This window comes from Pelecanus crispus, chromosome Z (genome assembly GCF_030463565.1).
Source record: "Pelecanus crispus isolate bPelCri1 chromosome Z, bPelCri1.pri, whole genome shotgun sequence".
Lineage (NCBI taxonomy): Eukaryota > Metazoa > Chordata > Aves > Pelecaniformes > Pelecanidae > Pelecanus > Pelecanus crispus.
Genome location: NC_134676.1, coordinates 70,232,926 through 70,256,907, shown reverse-complemented (window position 1 = coordinate 70,256,907; position 23,982 = coordinate 70,232,926). Strand labels below are relative to the sequence as shown.

General features: G+C 39.9%; 1 protein-coding gene across 1 annotated transcript in view; it reads right to left on the bottom strand.

Annotated features, from left to right (window-relative positions):
• DGKQ (diacylglycerol kinase theta) overlaps positions 1-23,982 on the bottom strand; it is a 104,249-nt gene that overhangs the window by 50,227 nt on the left and 30,040 nt on the right. Inside the window, exons 2-6 of the mRNA XM_075727167.1 lie at positions 22,937-23,016; positions 11,140-11,239; positions 6,211-6,296; positions 5,381-5,506; positions 3,868-4,021 (exon numbers count right to left, since the gene is read on the bottom strand). Coding sequence (XP_075583282.1) covers positions 3,868-4,021; positions 5,381-5,506; positions 6,211-6,296; positions 11,140-11,239; positions 22,937-23,016 — 546 coding nt within the window. The remainder of the gene's footprint in view (positions 1-3,867; positions 4,022-5,380; positions 5,507-6,210; positions 6,297-11,139; positions 11,240-22,936; positions 23,017-23,982) is intronic.

Here is a 23,982-nt window from a genome sequence, read left to right as displayed (position 1 = left end):
AAGCCAACCCAGTGTGGTGATCATATAACAGTATTCATACTCCCAGTTACTCTTCACTGGGATGCAGACAAAGCTCCCGAAAGGTATGCCAGATAACACCTTTATAAAAACTATGCCTTGCAGTTGAGGCAGAAAGCAGGAAATCAAAGCACAATACAGAGAAGAAATAAAATCAGTAAAGACAGATGTTCAGAGCAAAAGAGGTACTACAAAAATCAGAATCCTAATGCAGGAAAACCTTCTAAGAAGCAGAATCACAGCATGTCAAGAAAGGTACTTAGCAGGAGTCCTAAACTGGAGATGAGGTAACTTACTGAATATTTGGGTAATGCTTCCACTGCCTACAAGAGAGACCAACAGTAATGTTTCTGGTTTGGGGTTTTTAAAATATAAAAGAAGGGTTGAAATACTTTCCCTGTTAAGAGTTGACAAACAGATTAAGTTTCAAATTGGAGAGAAATTTAGACAATATGGTCTTGAAACACCCTGAAATAAATGGAAGTTGAATGCCTTCTAGAATTTCACTTCAGACAAAATCAAATTAAAAGTAAGTAAATACAACAATAAGAAATGAAAGAATTTCTGATTGCTCCCATCCCTCCCCTTTTTCTAAGTTTAGATGGGAAGAAGCTGACATCTTTCTTTTATTACTCTCTCTCCCTCAGTCTGGATAGTAGGGAAATCTACGCTAACAGCATCTGGAAACTATTCCAGTGAAGTTAAATGACTTCTTTTGAAAAACGCTAAGACAGGAGTGCATTGGAGGAAGGGGAGATAACTGCTCTACCATTGCTTCCTCTGATGGCCCAAGAGTTTTGAAAGCCACTTTCAGCACAGAGATGTTCACTGACTGTTGGCCATGAAGCTTATCATTTACTCAGTGGTAAAAGCTAATCTGGACAAATGCTCCTCCGCAGGTCAACAATGATGTGGTCATTTTCTGTCTAGAACAAGTCATCTGGCACTTCTCAACCACCAACTTGGGAAGAGCTGTGCTTGGAGCAGTTAACTCATCCAGGTTACCACCAACACTTCTTTGGTACCACAGACCAGTCGTTTTAGAATCTTCTGAGCAACACCCTTTGACAGCTGTGGCAACAGAAGAGCACCCTCTGTGCATGGCGTGGTGTGAAGAAGACTTCTAAATGAGCATGCCTGCACGACGTGTCCCACAGAAGTAAGGACAGAAGTGCTAATTATCCTCCAACAAAGTTGAAATGCTCTTTGCTCCCTGGAAACATCCTTTACGTGCACACAGTGTTTTTAACAAGATCCGCCTACCAGAGCCTACACCTCCCCCTGGAAAAGCAGCAGCAACTCCCAGGGCAGCTGTCCCAAGCTGCTCTATGATCAGAGGAGCTTCAAACACATCCTGAAGATTGTCAGGGAGCTTCAGGACCTGTGACACATCTTGGCAACTCTTGGCACAACCCAGGAGCTAGTGGGTTTTTGAAAGAAAATGCAGGTCTGTTCTGTGAATATGGGTAACAAGAAGGACTACCAGGCCAGTGCACTGAGCTCCCCTGACACAGGATGATGCGAGAATTGAAGTTTAAGGCAATTCCCAGCTCTGCCTTTAAGGAATAATCTGGGCAGAAGGAAAGACCTGCATACCAATGGTACTTGGTGCCTTTGGCAGGGACCTGCAGACAGCTGATCTCCAGCAGACGACAGAGTGGCAAAACTCCAGCAACGGGTCTTAAAGCAAGCCTCAATAGAATGTGAACAGTGTAACAAGGAGCCATGCATGAAGTCACTGGACTCATACCTGAACGTCACGAACCTAGGTGCTAAAACAAGTGTCACATACCATCATCAGCTAAGGAAAACCAGAACAAGATGCCTTATGCACAGCAGACTGCAAGGCAGGTATGACACTGCAAATATTATTCTCTATGCCTCGTGCTGAGCCACAACCATGGCCCATTGACCATGAAAAAAGGAAGATGTCAAGTGCTGGGGGCAGCCATCAAGTTCAGAGGTACGCCTGGGACCAGCAGCAGGAGGAAAGGGGAGCGTTCCCATGGCTCAGCCCCAGCTCCCCTGGGTGTCAGCAGACCCTCCACCCCAGGAGGCTGCTGCCCACCGCACAGCGGGGAGCTGAGCCCAAGGAGCAGAAATTCTCACAGACCAGCAGAAAAGAGATCTGGTGTTAGAAAAGAGATTTTTCAGAGTGTTGCTGTATTTTATCTGGGTATATGCAGGCTGAGCACTACAAAAATGCATTCTGGCTTTCCAAATGTGGTGGGTTTTCTTCGGTTCTTTTCATATCACATTAAAGCACTGGAAATGGTCCAAATTAAGTTACTGAGTATTTCCTCTTCCCCGTGGTGATTTCTGACCACCAGCTAATGACTGATCTGCACTGCATTCTCTCAATTCAAAGTACAAGACACATATTTTAATTAAAGGAATGCAAAAACATTATTACTTCAAAAAAATTTGAGTATGCTTAACATGAACTCATATACTTCGCATGTAGCCTAAGTCCTGAAATGGAAAACCTCCTTCCATCATGTAAAATAATGAAGGAAGAGACTAGAAGGTGCAGCTATAACCTTGGATTCCTTCACTCAAGGTGCTCCATGTTCAATTTCTACTTAGAGGTGATTTAAAAATTAAAAAAGGAAAAGGTTTATGTCTGACATATTCGAAGAACACACCACTGTTTAAAAGACAAACTTAGTTAACATCAGAAAAGTCACACCCAAAGAGGCTATTTAAAATGTTTGTGAATAACTTCTGTTAATAGTAATACAACTTTATCTTCACTTAAGCCTTTGGGACACTTGTAGAATACCTAACAATAGACCTGAATCAAGGTTCATAATGAGTCTTCCAGCAAAACCAAGCTCATCCAGATTGTTTATGTCTGGTATTTCTTATGTTTAATGCTTCTTATGGAAGCATTAAAAATGCCATGACTTTCAAGAAGGTGAAGTACAGCACATACCCCCACCACCAAGCAAAAGCATTCAAAAGAAAAATAACTCACTGAAAAAAACATGCCAACCAACAAAAGCAACATAACGCCTCCTCTCCCCCTTCACACTTTTATAGGTCCCTTCAGTGTGTCTAGAGTATGTAGACTTAGGGTCATGCAGTTTATGCAGTAGCAGGACTCCCGCTATAGCTTCTGCACATGCACATGCATGGCTCCTGCTAGCGACCAACTAACTTCACCAAAACCAAACCCACGTGTTCAAAGCAGAAAGTTCAAGAACAACCTGCCAGATTGAGAAAACCGCAGTTGCAAGTATTTAAGTTCCATAACCTGTATTTTGCCTACCTTTTGCTTTCCTATCGTATTCAAGCACCAAAAAAAAGGCTTTATGAGAACATAATAATCAAAACATAAATTAGAAAATACTTCAGCAGCTTAAAAAAATTCTTGTTCCTAAAGAGCTGTTAAATAAACATACACTCTAGATGGCAGCAGAACATTACCCTGCTAAATACATTATTCCCTTTCAGCACAGAAATCTTAAAAGGGCAGATGCTTAATCAAAGAGGCAAATAAAAATGTCTGTGTACATGATATGCCAAATAAAAACCAACGCGTGTATCAGCAACTGTTTGTAGCAACAACACTAATCTGCTAAGCAAATTTTTGGATTTGAGGTTTTCACTTTCTGCATGCTTACTATTTAAAGAATGTTTTTCAAATTGCTGTGCACCAGTAAACAGAAGTTTCAGCGTTTTGCAACAGTCTGCATTTAAAAATCTCTATCCTGTCCCAGAAATAGCAAGAAGTTACAGTATTGCCACAACAGCCAGTGAAAATCAGCAATCATATGCTTCAGTGAATTACAACACTAGGTTAAACATGCCCATCAATTAGTTGCATTCAACTTTGAAAGTTTTTACCTGATTCTGCTTGCAAATTTTCTGATATTCGAAAACAATGCAGTTTGCTGAAGTTGCGAGAAAATAACTGCACACAGCTTGGAGGAAGAATCATATTCCTCAATCTTCCAAAACTACATTCTGGTGTGACAATTATGTAGCAAGCAGCATGAGCCTATAAACAGAAGCATCAATTAAGAACTCAATGAGACACAAAGAAAGCAGATTTGCTTATAACAAACTATGCACTGGAATTGCAAAACTCAGGCTAGGACATATATAGACCTTTTGTAAATCACTTTCATGAAATAAGTGACCCATTTTTCACCCTAGATTTTCATTTGTTCCATTCAGTTTTTATATAACCAATAATGGGAAAGTCTTAACATGTGAAGAAACTTCAAGTACTACAAACCTGCTCTGTTAAAAACTAAAGCTTTTTATACAGCTATGTGGAAAAATTTAAAGTTTTGGTCTCAAACCCCAAGTCTTCCATTCTATATGGATATTTACTGGGGGAGGTAAGAAAGGTAGGCAGGTTATACTCAAAACACGACTGGCTAGTTTCTGCATTTATACTTGTGCGAGATCTTCTGCCATTATTAAATACACATACCTTTGTATTTGTGGCCATATAGCATGTTACATTTGTTAAGACTATTCTCAAAGACAGCCCCTCCCACCTCAGAAATTATGAATCAGATTAAAAATACAAACCCCACAATATTTTTAAAAAAAATTTAATTATTCAAATCATACCTGAAATACTGAATAATCTCAGAGTTTAATTTTAAATTGTTATTACATAGAGTACCTCACCTTGCATTAAGTGGCAAATCAATGATTTATTACATATACTTTTCAGTTCTCACCCCATCTGGTGCTATCTTGCCCTTTCATCATTATTTCAATAAGAGGTAGCACTAAGTGATGGACCACAGCAGACTGTGTATCAGTATGTGAAAAGCTGTGGCCTTCATGAGGATTATTGAAGGGTACCATCATGTTGCACAGGAATTAAACATGTGTCATGTGAACAGAAAAAACACAGAAACCAATATTGACAGCTTAAAAAAAACCCAACCACGCAGGTTAAGAACTATTCTACACTGAAAGATGAATAAGCGTATTAGAATGGTAAGCCTTTGACCTTGCAGAATTCATGTGATTTGAAAGAAGTTCTGATTTCACACAGGAAAAATAACAGCAGGCTTCTAAGCGGAAATCTATAATGATCAGTCCCTCTTAAATTTTAATTCCATTGGATTTACATAAAGTTTAACTCTGATGTTGAGAATTGATCATTTTAATGACTAACTGGGGGATTTAAAACAATTTTCAGATTTTCAATCTAACTTATAAATATATGTAGTTATATAAATAAGTGTATAAATGACGTTTATTTATAAAGTGTATAGAAAGTGTATTTATAAAGTGTATAAAGTATATTTATATGAAGTGTTTAAATAAGCATGTGCATATACATATGTATGTACAGTTCATATACACAAATATACGCAACAGCACAACATACCAAGATGCCACACCATTCACATCTCATGCCAGAGAGCACCTCAGAAGAGCCACAGGTTTTTTTGCAAACTTCACAACGAGCACCTGAAGAAAGGTTTCCCTCCCTCCAGTGGTGGTGGTAAGTATCCTGGGGGAACACATCACGACTTAGCATTACACAGAACAGATACAGAAACATCTTCAACCTAACTTGCAAATCAGCAATTCAAACAGCTCTGAGGAAACAGCAACACAGACTAGAACATTAAGTACTTTCTCACTATAAATATGAACCTGAACAATATTACATTTCACTGAAAGAAAATAATCGGAACTATCAAAAAATTTATTACATGGTGTTTTTTCTTCACAGTCTGCAACAACCAATATTCTTTAAAAAAAAAAAAAAATCCTGAAAGGTCAGTATTATGCATGTACATTACAGAAAGAAGCTGGGCAGTCTTGCATCAGACAGACTGCACAAAGCCTGAGGAACATGATTAAGTTTGCAAGGGATGCAATGCAGCCAACAGCTCAACATATAGAAAGAAAGAGTTCCAGCTTCTGCAATGCAAATTTTTAGATGAGATGTTAGATTTTTTTTTCTTTTTAATTAGGACTTTTCAGCACGGCTTCAGTAAACATCATTACTATGTCAGAATTTAAGTCATTTCACTTTTTGTGATACATTCTGAAGCCAGACATTTTTTCTGCCTGCCAATAAGCGACAAAAGTGCTTTGATAGCTGGCAGCATGCGAAAGACAAGGCCAAGACTCCTCTCCCTCTTCTAGCCCATGTTTTCACACCAAAAATGTGTGACCACTTTCTGCTGCAGAGGCATCTGCACTTACATGGTCCTGGTGCCCATCCTGGTGACACTGCCGGCAGTCACTGCAAGCAAACAGGATACAGTCTGTGTGCACATGTAGCTCACAAACTAAAAGCATAAAAACAAGAAAACTTCTTTAAGCTGGGAACCCCGGGGTTTTTGCAGCTCCTCCCTCCCTCCATCCCTCCTCCGCTACCTTTTCACACCATACTTGCTTTCCTTCAGGCTCTTTTCCATTCAGCAAAGGTAGGCAATAAAAGAAGTTTATCAGCATTGTCCTGTGTGTTGCTCCATTTCTTTTGCGTTGAACTGATGCAGCAAGTATAAGGAAAGGCTGAGCTAATTTTGCTGATAAGCACTTGCTATATTTCCTCCAATACAGCAAGTTAAATTTGTAACAACTGTTTGGCATATTACAGCTTTAGTTTCACAGTTTCACAGGAACCACTGCCTACTCCAATATAATTGTGCCCGAGGTCTACTTTGATTTAATCAAATCCAAAAAAAGCTGAATGTTAGAAGCATTAACAGAAAGAGAGAAAGTTCTCCTTCTGCATCCAAATACCACCAAGTCTTAAGCGTAAAGTAATGGTCTTCCTGAAGCAATACTCCATTCCCTTTACAAAACCTTTTCCAAACCCTACTGCAAAGCAAGCGGGCACTTCACGAGTGGGTTCAAAACAGCTGACGCTTTTCTGCTGGACAGCCCCTCTCTGCATCTGTGAAGCACAAGGAAACCAGAGACGAGGTGTGTTCAAGTCCCCAGCCCCAGCAAAGCAGGGGACGCTGCCGCCAAAACAGCAGCAAGGCAGCAGTGCACCCCTCCTGCTCACAGCCAGGAGCCCTGTCTCGCCCACGGTCCCACGGGAGACATGGCAGAAGTCGGATCAACCACCAACCCACGCCGGCACCGGCATGGACTCACTTGTGTTTGCAAAGCGGCAGGACACACGCTGACATGAGAACATGCAAAATGAGTGGAAGATGTCATTCTCAGGGAGATTGCAACAGCCAGAAAGTCTGTTTTACTCAGGAAATAAATCTTTTTTATTGCCAGATGACACTCAATGGATTTAATTTTAAACCTGGTGAGAATAAACTGATATGTTAATCTCAGAGATTTGTCCAAGCTATGTCTGCATACAGTATATCACCATTTCGTTGTCAGGAAAAGGAAAATCATTTTTTCAGAGCACTCTCCCAAGTAAGCTTAACATTGTCTTCCAAAATACCTGCTAGGTACTGTAGCTGGAAAAAGTTTTAGTGAAGCCTATAAAGTTTTAGCCAAGTTTGGTTTTGGGTAAAGTACTTTCATTATTTAAAAGCTGACTTGAAGTATCAGATGTGAAAGAAAAGACAATCTACAAAAAAAACCCAACTAAAATGCTATGTTGCAAAGGATGAGTCATTAAAAAAAAATACAACTAAAAGACCTCAGTACCTAGCTTCGTTACTGCAACAGTTAGCGAAGTTCTCTATGGACCTCATAGACAGAGATGGATGACAAAGATCCTCCTCCTCTAGCTGCTTTTTAGACACTTGTGTATACAAGTACTCTGGGAAGGCATCTGACTTTTCATCAAGTAAATGAAAGTAAGAGGCAAGCGCCAAATTCTTCAAATGCCTTTTTCTGTTATGCTCAAACAGGTTATTGCTCCAAGCGCATCACAAAAATCTGAAGACTGGAAGGTGGCAACTGCACGTTAGCCACATTATCTGAAAGTATCTTGAAAACAGTATTAAATTACATAGAGAATAATACCTTATTTTGAAATCACTCTCTGGGCTCTAGAAAAGGCAATCGGCACTAACACTGTCTTATTCTAACCCCACAGAAGACCATGATCTACCACCACACCAAAGCAAAGCCTCTTTCAACAGGGCTTACTAAGTCAACCACAAGCTTTCATGTACAGCTCCCCATACTGCATGTCTTCACTGAGCTCAAGAACTTCTATATGAGGAATGGCACAGTCCCTCCTCTGCTCACATTTATCCATATTCATAGATATAACAGGAATATTTTACAGTTTTGCCAATTCAGCTACCAGGCAAGCTAGATGCTTTGAGTCATACCCTCATTAACGGTAAGAGCTTCTGTAGACCAAATTACGGCTTCAAGGAATTAACAAAAGCTTTGGATTTTTTATCATTAATTCTAACACAGGCACACACACTGCCCTTTGCTATACTTTGTAAGAACACAGAGGGGTTTTTTCCCCTTGGTTTAATTCACAGCTGCTGCTTCTAACACCGACACCAACTCAGAATTAATAAGAAAACATGTGCATGTGGAGTGTCACAGGAGTTAAACCCTTCAGATAATCTTTCCTATCACTGGGATAGCTAAGTTTTTAGTATTTAAAGATGAAGTCAAATCAGAGGTCCTACAGAAAGAAGTTTCATCCTTATCAGCCCTTCCGTAGTCTACACAATTCTCATAACAAGATGACAGTTTCCTGTTCAAGCTAGTCATGAAAGTGCTGTGGATTCCTTTATAACTGCTACAAAAGTTGGTTAATTTCAGATACATAAAGCTGGCAGGATAACCTTTAAAATGTTAACTGCCTCCCTCCCCAGTAAATTTGCTGCTCCCAGTTGAGGCTTAATAAGAAACCTTTGCAAAGGGTCCAACACTAAAAAAAATGTTGGTTACTCCCTTTCCTCTTTTTTTCTTTCCAGTCCTCCTTGGAAAGAAAAGGGAGAGCAACTCTCACCATCATGAGTCCAGGTTCAACCGTTCCCAGTTAATTTGACAGAAAAAATAGCTATCCAAAGCAATTAGTAATTGTCAGCAGAATTTGGAGTCCAAATATTGTAATTTTTGCCAATGAAGTGTATGTACTTATCTCATCAGGGGTTAATATACATGCATGCTCATTTCTAATTGCAGATGCCCTACCATGCACCCACAGCCATTTAGTACTTGTCTGAAAATTTTCAATTTCCTTTCCAGAAAATTTATTTTATTGTAAGATATGAAAAGTCCAAAGCAAGTTATTTAAATTATTTTAAAAGCACATCTAGTAATGTCAATTATTTGCTTAGAAAAGGTAACTTCATCTTAACCCTCTTTTCTACCTTAATTATGGCAAAGATTCCAGAAAAAGTTCTTTAAATTTCACTATCAGAAGATATTATCATAACCAACAACAGACTTGTACTATTAAGCTAAGTCATTACAAGTACGCAAAAAAGGAAGAAAGTCCAACATCTCCATCTGGATTTAAAAGCTCTACAGCTTAAACCAGCTGACTTCTAAAACAAATTCTGAAAGTATTTTTGATGAGTAAAGGAATAATCTTGTCCATTTTATGAACCTCAACTGCCCTTTTTAAGCTACATTTTGGAAAAGCAGAGAAACACGTTGTAGACTTATTGGTATTCAGAAAACGGGATAGCAAACAAGTCACACCACACAAAACAAGAAAACTGTTCAATCCATGTGAGGAACGCAATTCAGAACCTTCACTGAACCGGGGGCGGGGGGGGGGGGGGGGGGGGGGGGGGGTAGGGGGTGGAATATCTGGGCATTTGTAATACCTAAATATAACATGCAATTTCACGTGTTTCTTGTAAGAACACTTAAATGGAAACATCTGAAAAAAGAAATATTCCCCTGCAATGGGTAAAACACTAATACAGTAGAATTAAGAGAGTAAGAATATGACAGCAAAATTTAGAAAGCTTTAACTAAAATAGATCACTAAACTAAAGCTATTTTCAAGAGTTAAGAGGACATACCTAGCAAAAATTTTCTTTTCAAATTCTCTGTTTATCTCATGCCACACAAGTTCTGAGGTTTATTACAACAGATCATCAGAAAAGACTCTGTGGTATCTGCAGCTCTTTGACCATCCCGCCAAATCATCCAGCTCACACTGTAACTATATTAAGTGACAGATTCCCACTACTCAGAACATAGTTTAGATTTGTTATGCAACTCACCAGACAAAAGCAGAAACAAAACCACTGCACCATTATAAGTCTAAATGCCTTCATCAAAGAAATGCTTCCCCTACACATACCCATAAGTGACCATATTAAATAAGACATTACCTTTAGCATAACAGCAATTTTGAAAGCATCTCAAATTCCTACAGAAGTGGTTCTTCTCACAGTAGACTATCTTTTTTTAAACAGTTCACAGTTAATATTCCTTTAAAAGACTAAATTCTATTCAATCTCACAAAATCAAATGAACAACAACTACTAGACATTCAAGACAGGGAAGACAAGGGAGAATTAAGGAGTTGCCCCACATCAAAATCCATCAAGTACTCATGCCAACATGTATTTCAAATAAAAATTCTGGTGTTTGGGTGATTTCTTTAATTACTGTTTTTTTCAGAGAATCCATGGCAGAACACTCAGAGCAGTACTATTTTGATAAATAATGTTTTCAAATATCTTTCAATTGAAGGCACCTCATCCCCATTACAAGCAACAGATATCTGAAATCAGTAACACAGAAAAGTTATATTCCATTTTTTTGTAGAAAGGATGAGGTTTTAGAAACATGAATACCCAATGATTCCCTGTATCAAAAGCTTCCACTGGAACCAGAAATAAATTACCTCAACAGGAGAAGTGTTTCTTTTGCCATAATAGCTTCTCATTCTTTGCAGATCTTAGGCATGGATTCATTGCACACCAACACCACAGACTTGCTCAAAGTAAATAGGAGGAAAGATGAAAGAGCAGACACTTTTGACAAAGTTTGTGGTTTACTAAGGGTTATTGATATATTATTCCATAATTTGAAGTCCATATTTCCACCATCAACGAGTGGATGATAAACAACACAAAAATCTCTCAAACACAGCAAGAGCGTACATGTGTATGTGTGCATGTGTGTATACGCACACACCCTCAAGGTATGCAATGTAAGCGAAGTGTATGTTACTGGATAACACACAGATGGCTAAACAAGTAGAGTTTTTTAAGTTACCTTCACATCGAAAGGCAGGTGACTCTAGCGACTTTCTGCACACAGTGCAAAACTTTCTTTTGTAATGTCCTGGAGGCCCAAAACAGTGTGCAACTGGAACCTGCCAATGAAGAACGTGTAAGACATCATCAGCAACAACTTTCAAAGTGCCAGTTAAAATTCACAGAAACTGCTTTATCATGTATGCAAGACAGGACAGTATAGACAACATAAATTTAACTAAGCCTGAGAACAAATATACAGGTTAATCATCCTTTTTTTTAAAAAAAAAAATACTTAAAAATATATTTGAAATACTTTATTTTAAATATTTTTTAAAAAAATCTTTTTTTCAATTCTTGGGTTTTAATATGTAATGTACGTTAATTTTAAATGCCAGTCAGCTTCTTGATGATTCACAGTGCCATGAATCCAAAGGTTTCCTTTGGATTCAGAGCTGTGCGATTTACCTGGAACCACAGTTCCTCTCCTAAGTAAGGACACTTAAAGAGTAATAGTTGCACATGTACACACAATACCCTAAAGGCACACTCAAGACAATTTTCAAAAGCTCAGTGCTGCCACAGTCCAGTACCCTCCACATGCCTTTCACCTCTTCTCCAAGTACAGCCCAGCCAACTGGCAGATCAGGACAAAGGCACTGGTCTCCCCACCCCACCCCCCCCAAACCTTCAAAGCCCAGATGGTACAGAGATCCAGCACTGAAGGACATCCATACTGAGGTTCCTGTTGACTGTAGGTGGAAGATGATACATTTCAATATCCTCTTGCCAAGAGCTGTACCAGCAGTTTTAGCAAATGTATTTCTAGTATACTATTCACTTATACTAAAAAGGTAGAGTTTTTTTTCTTGTCTAGTGATTAGTAATGAAGACTGGAAGTGATGGTACCAAAACAACAACAGAAGAAAAGATGAAAAATGAAGAATAAGAAATGTATTTGAGCTTTATACTTGCTCTAGAGACCACTCTTCCTACAAGATGCACACCTTTAAGCTGACATTCACATTACAAGGAAGAAGCACAACTGCATCTTTAAAATTCTAGAATCCAAATTACTTCCATAAAACTTCACTGTGACTTAGTTATTTAGTATTATGCATCTCACATCCCCCTCCTGATATGACAAACATATCAGATTTATCTTCCGCTTCTTGTATCACAAAAAAAAAAAAAACCTATTTCTAGTAAAGGATGGCAAATGGTTATTTAGGTGTGAAATGAAATTAATCATTCCCAGTAAAAAGCTGGAGATAATGACTTAAAATACATGTAGTCACAGATAGCTTCTTTTCCTCCCAGGTGTACTAGTAAACAACCCTCCAAAGTTACATTGAGCAGGATTGGAATCTTTCTCCTTGGGCTGAAGCCAACTGTATGAGGTTTAACAAGGCCAAGTGCTGGATTCTGCACTTGGGTCACAACAACCCCATGCAACGCTACAGGCTTGGGGAAGAGTGGCTGGAAAGCTGCCTGGCCAAAAAGGATCTGGGGTGTTGGTCGACAGCCAGCTGAACATGAGCCAGCAGTATGCCCAGGTGGCCAAGAAGGCCAACAGCATCCTGGCTTGTATCAGGAATAGTGTGGCCAGCAGGAGCAGGGAGGTGATTGTCCCCCTGTACTCGGCGCTGGTGAGGCCGCACCTGGAATACCGTGTCCAGTTTTGGGCCCCTCAATAAAAGACAGACATTGAGGTGCTGGAGCATGTCCAGGGAAGGGCAACAAAGGTGGTGAAGGGTCTGGAGCACAGGCCTTATGAGGAGCGGCTGAGGGAACTGGGATTGTTTAGCCTGGAGAAGAGGAGGCTGAGGGGAGACCTCATCACTCTCTACAACTACCTGAAAGGAGGTTGTAGTGAGGTGGGTGTTGGTCTCTTCTCCTAAGTAGTAAGCAACAGGATGAGAGGAAATGGCCTCAAGCTGTGTCAGGGGAGGTTTAGATTGGATATTAGGAAAAATTTCTTCACGGAAAGGGTAGTCAAGCATTGGAACAGGCTGCCCAGAGAGGTGGTGGAGTCACCATCTCTGGAAGTGTTCAAAAAATGGGTAGATGTGGCACTTTGGGACATGGTTTAGTAGGCATGGTGGTGTTGGGTTGATGACTGGACTGATGATCTTAGAGGTCCTTTCCAATCTTAATGATTCCTAGTTTTTACTTTAATTATAAATAATCGAGCAAGCCAGGAAACATGAAATTGCTACTCTACCCTTAAGTGGTTTAGTGGTGGACTTGGTAATGTTAGGTTAATTGTTGGACTGGATGATCTTAAAGGTCTTTTCCAACCTAAACAATTCTATGATTCTATGTTAGGATCTTCCTGGGAAACACTAGCAGCAAATCCAACCCATACTGGGAATACAGAATTTGATGACCCAGAAAGTTGCTTCCAGTTACAAAGGTCTAACTCACAGCAGTGTTTCTGCCTCTGAAAGCATGGGGACAGTTACACTAAACAATCCCATACTTCAAGCATGTGCAATGAAATAAGTGAGAGAAAGTTTTGCCAGTTGTAACACAAGGAGAAAGGATCATTGCTGGCAGTTTAATCAAGAAAAATCACTAACCCCCAAACTGCAAAGCATGTGGTTCCTCCAGTCCTCCTCAGAATTAATCTTTGGGGGGTAAAGGAGGATAAAGAAAGGTATGAAATATGCCTGTGTTATCAGATGTCATGCACAGCAGTTGACTGGTCAAGCAGAGTCACCAGCTCACTGCCCCAGCAGACCATGTTGTCTGGAGGAATCCTTGGTCCCTTGACCAGGAAGCTGTCTGTCCAGATCCCAGGCTCCCCACCACGCTGGGCTACCAGCCAGCCTACCAAAAGGATTTCAGATCAGTATCTCCAACACGGTATATCAGAAAACATCCTTGTGTCCAAAAGCTTCGAATTTTTACATTACATATGAGTTTGGGATTTAAAAATACAAACAAACTATGCTTTGGGGTCCATCTCCTACTCCCATCAACCCAAAGAGAAATTTAATTCTCTGCAGCCCTCCAGCTCTGACACAAAGTTCATGGTTGGCTTGCATTTTTTTTTTTTTAAAAAAACAGAATACTCTAGTCATATAACGCATGTTTATAAAAAGAATACAGATCCCTGGGGAAAAAAAAAATCCTGGAGATCTTGGGGAACTTTATCAAACTATCTCAGATTAAGTTCAAGGCTCATAATCCTTGCCCACTTTTTTTGCACTTTCATGCTACTTCTTCAGGGGAAAGGAAAAACCAAACCTCCCTGTACAGTAACATACAAGTTACCTGGCTCAGCTATTCTGGAGGTAAAGTGCCAGAGCTATTTTCTCACTCCAGCCACTCCAAAAACAAAGTCCAATCCCAGCTCAGTGGAAGAAGGCCAGTTGCCAAAAATTCATCCTACACAATGAGTTAAAGTGCAGAAAGAGATAATGAGAATGGCTACGTGAGCATAATCCCAGCCAGACACAGCAATTGCGAGGAGTACTGAAAAACCCTGGTGTTCTTCAAGAAAGCTTTTCTGCACATCCCAACCTGTCTTCAGGTTTCAAGTGCCACATTCAAGTCATCTGTCTGCCCTATTCCTGCCACAGCCCCAGGCACAGGGAGCCAGCCATCCCCAAGGCAGCAGTATTCCCCTTGAGATCAGATGCAGAGGAGACCACCTTTAGCTCTGGAAGTGGTGAATAATCTGCTTTGGACACCCAGCAAGAGCATCCAATCCCCTCAATAACCCGTGTTTGAAACACAGAGACCTTTTCTTTCCCTGGCCATGAGTCTGGCTATTTTATCTTACACCTGGTGTAGAAATGCAGGCTTTTCATTATTGTCATAGAAAGGTTCTGCTGAGGAAAAAGGACACTCCATAGATCAAAGTAGAGTTTTGTGGAAAATAGTGTTTATTCTGGGAGAGACTGTGAGAAAGGACTTTGACAGGAGTCAAACTCATTCAGGGTCTGACTGTACTTATCTAGAAGACTCAAAGGAAGTACACCAAGTCTAAATTCTGCAGTTGTTCAGCCTGTGGTGACAATCCTCTGAAGTCTCAAGTCACTGCCAAAAAGAAGGGAACAACTTGCTGACTGAAATGGAAGTGGGGGGGGGGGGGGGGTGGGGGGTGGAATCTGTTCCTTCTACTTCTTCTTTTCTGAAACAAGCCAAAGAAACTATATTATGTGTGGTCTTTCTACCTTACCTTAGAAGTGATAGGTGCAAAATCATTGTGGAGCCTGGTGAGAAATGGGATGGGAAAAAAGACAGAAAAAATAAAAGAGCAAGTAAAACATAACTAACTCATCAATCACATGTTTCTCCCAGCAGCTCTATACATTTCTTTTGTTGCTGAACAAGTTCCAAGCACCCAATACATTAAAAGAATCAAAACTTAGACTGGGAAAACCAGTGAGGCAGCATGTCAAAATATGAAATGTTATGTATTACTCTTTAATTTATATCCACCTGTGTAAGTACAGCAAAGTACAGACATAAGGTGACCTACAGAAAGTTAATAATTAATGAGAGTTTAAAGCTGCTTTTCCGATACATCTACTTAAATTGCTTTATGCAAACCACTAAAACCAATTTCCGCAGAAAAATACAGCAAAATACAGAAAATACCATTAAATGACATCTAAGTGCCCTTACAGTATTGATCAGAAGCCCACTGACATAAAGTATAGTGGTAACACTCCAGCATAAGCTCCAGGATGACTTTGCACTCATGGACAAGATAATCCTAGTTCCTATTTTGTTTCCTGCTGTCTGTTAAGAAATCCAAAGCATTACGGAACACATTTCTGTAAAAGTTCATATCAGCCTGTAATAGAATTTGATCTTATAGAAACCTAAAACTTAGGTTCTAACCCCTTCAGTGCAATCTGTGCAAATGCACAGCAGTTCTACATTATACAGAAAGGAGAAAAACAAACTGCTCTTAACATCCAAACTTTGGAAGAAAAAGAAAGGATAGAGCTGTTTTGTCCTGGTAGTGCCTTTTAAAATTGTTCCTCATCCTGAAATGCTACAGGGTATCAAGCATACAACTAACAGCAGATCATGAATTTAAGTGCACTTCCACTGGGGTGGAGTCACTATGTACAGAGCAGCCCAGCTACCACCCAAACCCTCTTGTTCACAGATGGAGTCAGGTCAAGCCTTACTGGTCTGCAACCTTCTGGATACCTCAGCGGGGAAAAATACAGCTCCAGGAAAGCCTATTCTTCACCCAGCTGCAGCTGCTTTTCTACCAACTCAGGCAGAAAAAGGTTTTTAGCCTGAATCCTGAGCCAAAGACTTCCAAGGTCAAAGGGGAACGAGAGAAATACAGATACACCAAATGCCAGAGTGACAGCTTCTGTCTTGGGCAGTCTTAAAAAAGAACAACCTGCTAAAAACTTTTCCTAGGCCTGTGTCTAAATATTATTTTGCCCATGAATCTCCTTCCACATCACATCAGAGAGACTCGCACTTGGCAGGCCTTTGTAAAACACGCTGGAGAGACTGAGAAAGCAGGGCTACAGGACCTACAGTAGTGTGGGGCTGATCAGCTTCCAAATAGGAAAGGGTACACAGAAATAAGCATACAAACACTCTCATAATAGCCTCCAAAGGTTGAGCAAAAGGAATTTAACTTAAGGTCACTAGTTTTCAGTTCAAAAACACTGTGGCATTTTAAGGATTAGTACAACCACCTCGGAAGCAACCACCTTCATGAAATGACCACAAGGATAGTCACATGAGGTCCTTCACAAAGGCTGTTCTCAACATAAGGCCAAAAAAAAAAAGGCTGATGCAAATTCAAATGGTGTTTCTGAAACAAGAACATCTTCTATGGATTCCGATGTTTCCAGTGGAAAAGTACTTCCTTATCTAATGCTTCTACGGGTCACTCTTGACACCAAAAACCTCTGCTCTAGAGAGGCAGATAGAGCGCTCACATCAGAGTACACCCCACGATTATTCTGTCCAGGTTAATTAAGTGGCTAGACCACACCCTCTCTGAGAGAAGCTACCAACTTTGTGATTGAACTTTTCGCAGTATTGACATCTTTTCAGTTACTTACTTATTACTCAGTAATCACAAAGAGCCCTTTTATTTCCTTGAAACCTTCCTGTTTCAGTAGCAAAAGATTTCTGCAACTTAAATAATGCTGCATGCACTTGAATGCACTCTATTTCTACTTTTTCCTTTTAGGCACAATGCCTGTCAGTAACTTGTCAGTTTTGTCCAAATTGACATTCTTCCTCTAAGCACTTCATTTATCAGTTGGTGTTAAAAAGCAGCTTTAAGTACATATTCCATATGGAGGTTCTGAAATCAGATAAGAATACAAAGTTAAATGGTGTCTCAACATATCATAGGACAGGAGAGATGAGAAAATAAAATACTTGGTTATTAAATTTTAATTGGGTCTAATGGAAGGGAAAAATACACACATCCATATGTGACCTCACCACATCCAGGAACTTTTTTCTCTCTCTTACAGATCTCTGTGACAGGACATTGGGCCTTACCTACAAGCTCTCAAGGACCCTTTGTGATGGGAACTATACTGTGAATTCCACACCATTTCAAATCAGAAATATATGATACTTGTACTAGAAAATGAGACTTGTATAAGTGCTTTCCACTGCAATTAAGAGCTGCTTGAACTAGCATTTTTGGTACTGGAAAGAGAAAATGATATGCAAAAGACAGCTACTCCTTGCTTACATTGCTGCAGAGGAAATCAACATTCATCTCCTTTTATCAAGATAAAGAATTAAAAGAAACAAACACAGTGACATCCCATACCACTTCTGACCCTGAAGAGTCATTGATACAGCTACAGGGCTCGTCTGGGAGTTTGAAGGCTACCAGGCAGCTTGAATCAAGTTTCAACAGAGCCTAAGAAGCTCTCCTGAGTTTATGAACAAGGGGGTGCCAGCCCTTCCCTTTAACCTCAGGGTTAAAGGAACTATCACTTTGGGGAGGAAAAGGAGGAATCCCTGGCGCAGTGCCAAGATTATGAGCAAGCAGTTTTACACCTCATTTGGCTTCTAGATTATGCCATGTGGCTGCTACGCTCCAAGCAATTGCCTTGCTGAAACAACACAGGTACGGGTTAAGTGTTGAAGAACTAGAGACAGACCTTCTCAGTGAAGGTGGTAGGGGCTATCCAGCAAGTGCCCAGGTAAAATCATAGAACCATAGAATAGTTTGGGTTGCAAGGGACCTTTAAAGGTCATCTAGTCCAACTCCCCTGCAATAAGCAGGGACCTCTTCAACGATATCATGTTGCTCAGAGCCCCGTCCAACCTGACCTTGAGTGTTTCCAGGGATGGGGCATCTACCACCTCTCTGGGCAATGTGTTCCAGTATTTCACCGCCCTCATAGTAAAAAATTTCTTCCTTATACCTAGTCTGAATCTACCCTCTTTTAGTTTAAAACCATTACCCCTTGCCCTGTCGCAACAGGCTCTGCTGAAGAGATCAGCTTGGGGTCCAACCATTGTCAGGACACCCTGTGAAAAAAGCCTCGCAAAGCCTCTATCATGGACAAATAGAAAGGTGAAGAAGAGAGAATAAAGAACTTTCCCAAACTTGTTTTTATAGTATATAACATGAAAGAAGAAAAATATTAAGCATATATTTTGTGAAGTCAAGTTCATGTTACAGATCTAACTCCACCACCACCACCATCAAAAAATACAAGAGGGGCAGGATAAAAAATTCCTTGACTGATGCATGCCAAATATACAGTAATTTGAAGATGAGATGTAACAATAATATGCCAACTAGCTTATTCACAAACATTGCATTTCAACCTGTCTTCTATGACAGTCTGCTGGGAGAAGCAGTAAAAATTCAGCAAGCATTCACTGCAGCATTCTTTAACCAATGTTGATATAAAACCTTCAACACCTGCAGCTACCACCAAGGAATGATTTTTCCAAAATGGGATTCTGATTTTTTCCCCTACACTCTCCAGAACTCCCACCCAATCCAACCACATCACATTCTCCTTTCCAGCTTGCCAACCTCTTTCCCATTTGTTAAAATGTCTATGAGCCATTTGCAACAACATTCCTTAAAAGCTAATTCTCTGACGCAGTCACACAACAATCCATCAGACATTTCTGACCACTGAATGAGACCAGGGGATTTATAATTCCAAAGCAAGTGAAGCAAACGTTGATGGTCTTTGTCTTGCACTTTGTTGGAGCTTCCCATTGCTCCTTGGGCAGGGAACAGAGGTAGGGAGAGAGAGTAAACAAAAAAGAGGTTATGTCCGAGTACAGAAGGCCTTCAGCTGCAGAGAAATGATATAGCATGAAGAATACTTTATCAGAAAAATACAAAGTATGAAGAGTGCAATACAGAGGAACCAAATAACCACACGCACACAGCTGAATCCAGCAGCCAGAGGGAGAGACTCAGGTCAGCAGGCAAGGGCAACACCTACTTGCCCAAGCAGAGACCTCTGTGAGCACCACAGCCTTCCCATTCACTATCACAACCTGTGAGTGCAGTGGGTACCCACATTCTGAACTATAAAGCTGACTTTTATTTTTAGCCATAGAAAGCTTCAGGAAAAGCCGATTACCTAAACCAGCATTTCTCCATTCTAGACAACCTGGCTTTAAGAACAAAACCACACAAGAAAGTTTCAGGAGCAGACTATCAACCCTTCTTCAAGTGGAAATGTTTAGAAACCATTACAGCAATGCACCAACACAACAATGAGGAAAAACAAGCATAACGAATGCCTAACTTCCATTTAGTTTTCAAAGAACCATTATACAGAAAACACATACACACTTCTATGGCAAATCTATAGGGTAAAACACTTGTAATACAGCTTCAATTCAAACCTAACAAGGGAAAATAAAACTTCACATTCCACACCCAAAGAGGTTTGTTTTCACTGTTATTTTGGGTTTTGTGGGGTTTTGGTTTTTTTTTTTTTTTGGTGGTGGTGGGAGTTTGTTTTGGTTTGGGTTTTTTTGTGTTTGTTTTTGGTTTGGTTTTTTTTTTTGTTGGGTTGGGGTTTTTTGCTGTTGGTGGTGGTTTTTTTTTGGGGGGGGTTGGTTTGGTTTGGTTTTTTTTTTCCACACATACCTCAGAGTAGGCAAATACTTATGGGAATGTAGGGGAGAGAGGGTTTGAATTTGGAAAAGTTGCTGAGACCTTGCCAGTGAAACAGATCATACCCCCTGCAAACATAAAAACACAAACTTGTTCAGAAGACTGATTCATGAGGTCTTGTTTTGAAACATCATGACCTAGATCCAGTCTGGAATACTAAGTGCAGGTGATAATGATTAACAGTAGTGCAAAAAAATTCTTAGGGCAGCCTTAAGAGTGAACTCACCAAGAATGATCTGAGGCTGGATGCAGTCATGGCATGCTTGTGACTCTGTAGGCCTTTCTTTACTTGACCCTGGGAAGGAAGCCCTACTCTCAGGAATAAAAGTTTCCATGAAACATCTGCTGAAAAATTATTCTCTGACAGTTTGACTTAGTATCAAATGACACACACTCCGATGAGCTTTAACAATTGCCATCTTCTCTAGATGCAATCCAGGGGATTAAAAAAAAAAAAAAACAAACCTCATTTCTGTAATAACACTGAATATTGACATACTACAAGGAACTATCAGGAAAAAAAATCCTACCAGTGTTCCCTCCTACATCAGACCTTTTTCATAAATAAGTAATAAATAATCTGAAAAGAGAGCAGGGAGATTAAGAAAATAAACTTTCCACACATTCTATAAATGATTATAATTTGCTTTTTCCCCTGTTATTTTTTTAAGCAAATGCCAAGTTCAATATTTACTTCGACAGAGCCTTCACGCAAAACGACATCTCCCATATGGCAAACTTCACTTGCACAGCAGACCAGGATTAATGCAACTTGGATGACCACGTCAAGGAGGACAAGACTGTCCATAAAGAATAGCACAATCCAGTATTTTCAAGACATAAACATTATGGCTCAACATGGATAATGCAGAATACTCTTTGCAGCTAAATACAGTAACACTGAACTGCAAACAGCTTTGAGGGATGACAATAACACCCAGATAAAACAAATTCTACTGCACAGCAGGGATAGTTAGATTTTACATGTAAACAATATACAATTGGATAAAATTTATGTGTTGGGGTAGGTACAGAATGGGGACTGGTGACAGACTGAAAAAACTACACTGACATCCACCCCTGATACAAGTGGAAACATGAATAAACTTAAATGCAGGATTTTTACCATGCAAAAGCAAAGGAACAAATACTATTTTGAACAATCAATTAAATTTAGAGCAAATTCACAAAAAGGCAGTCACAAATGTTTACAACTCCGACACTGTGAATTAAAGGAATGTTTTGCAGTTGGATTTGTACTATCCCCCCAAAGGCCCTTGCAAAGATACCTATATCATCTGACTCGTTCTTTTTCCCATGCTACAATGACTGATTGCCAGCATACTGAGAGTAGTAGATGCTAATTCTTAGTAACAGCATTTCTCACTATCTATATGCTCCTTTACTGTGGGTTCTGAGACTCAGAGGAGTATTTCTTACTATTTCACTGGCAACTTTCTATGTATCAGACATCTTTTTGACACTAAAGTTATACCTCTCAAGATGACAAGTATGCAGGGAAGAGGAAGCGTGTAGCAAAGCCTAACAGCATTATCACCTAGACAAAGCAAATTTAAGAAAAATCAGTGACTAATTTCTCTCTATCCAATTCCTGTAATTCGAGTTACATATTGTTTTAAACTTCCCCATCTCACCCCCTACATAGGTTTCCACAACATAAAGGAACTTGTAAAGCTTTTTAGGATACAAAGAAGGGTATCAGCTCCCCTTCACAGGTTCCTGGGTCTACACAATGTGTTCCCACAAACACGCTTTTAGTCAGCAAGGTCTGTAATGTACATGATTCTGATTGTACAGCCATGCCTCATTTGAGTTTTGCATATGGCTCCTTAAGGTATTTGTAGTGTTCTACTACTTCTCTACTAAGTTTCTCATCTCCTTCTTCCCTTTTTTTCCTTTTCTCTCATCCCTTCCCAAGTGGATAATACACTTTGTTTTCTCCTCCTAGCTTCTTACTACGTTAGTTGCATTCTATTACCTTCTTTAAAGCTGATTCATCTTTTACACCCTTTAAAAGGAATCTCTTAAGCATGAAGCCTTGTGGGAGAAAAAAAATCACAGGGCATCTGAAAGCAAGTACTTTATTAATTACCAAAATAAATAAATCTGAATTATTACCATCAATTAAATCCCGCCCTCTCATTTTTTGGCTTTGAAATCCTATGCTTTTAATGCAATGATTTTATTCACTGGACACAATTAACAAGCAAATTCTTAAGATGCAGCAATCAACAGAAGCCAGACATAGCCCCTTTGCTAAGCAGAGAAGCTTTAGCATTTTCCTAGTAAGGTGTAATTGCTGTTAAAAACTCTGGCACACAGAGTTCTTCTTTAGTATGACACATGGTATGGTTTCCTGAGAATACTGATATCAATCAGTCACCCTGCTCCATCATTGCGAGGCTTCCACGTAATGACACACAAGTAAGAAGAGCTAGTAATATTTAAAGAATGCAAATAACTGCTTTTCAAAGGCAGACTATCCACAGCTGCCCATAGCAGGGACTTTCTGAAGGAAATGTAACTTTGCCTTTGAGCACCTATAAAAGCCTCAGGGATGACTAACACAGCTGATTTAAGCCTTACGATATTAACAAGCCACCACTGTACTACACCATGTTCATTAGTGATAGATTTGTGCTATTATCCCAAGAAGCAGTGTGTGCTTACTCACCCTTACAAGGCTGGGAGCAATACATGAGCATGGTATCTTGACATTCTTGAGGCACTTTTCATGAGACATGAAGTTGCAAACTGCAGAAACAAAATAAGAACCATGAGCAAGTCTTCACAGACAAGTGACTTTGTGAAAAACAAACAAACAAAAAATCATATGGAGTCAAATACAATTAGGAACACATCTTTTTAATCACGTTTGCCCACCCCTAGGTTTGAGAACGTACATGATTGTCACACTTCTTGCAGTGCGTGAACTCCAGCTCATTTTGTTACCAAGATGTTGGCAATGGAGAAGGAAGGAGAGTTTATCCCAATGCATTACAGGCCTACAGCAAGTCATTCCCTCCCTGACTCTCTCTCCATAAGCACCAAAATGAGCTCTTAAATTTTAGAAGAGATTTTAAACATTCTAAGGTCCAAAATAGCTCTTCGATGCAGCCAAAGCAGATAGACATGATGGAAAGCAAATTATTCTACAAGCTAGTGCATATGACAGGAGTAAATGGGAGAAGACACAGTATTGTTACACACTGAGCGTAATGGATGAAGGAGACGAAAATAAAGGTCACCAGTTGCAGGCAGCTTTGAAAGTCAAGAGCAACTAGCTACATCTCTTATGGTGGAAGCAACAGGTTTAGAATTCCACCCAAGCTCCACAAAGCACGGTTTCAAGCAAGACTGTTTAAAAAAAATCATTTCTCATGGGGGCGATATGTTCCACAGCTTCTTACCATGGATTTACATGATATTAAGCTGTGCAAAGAACACAAGGGATTCTTTATTTCATTCCCACCACCTCACATTAACTAGGAACTAATAAGCCATGCAGCTATGGCTTTAGAGTCCTCCTCCTTTCAGAATTACTCTGTACCAGTTCAAGTGTGAAGCCTTACACAGATGCTCAGGCCCTGACCTCTTGCATGGAAGCACAGACCTCTCCCCAGTGCCTGGGCAGAAGATCACGTGGCCAGTGGCAACTGTTCCTGTACACAGGAGGTTTTCGCACGTCCCTGCTTTTCAGAAGCACTTCCTAAGTTTCAC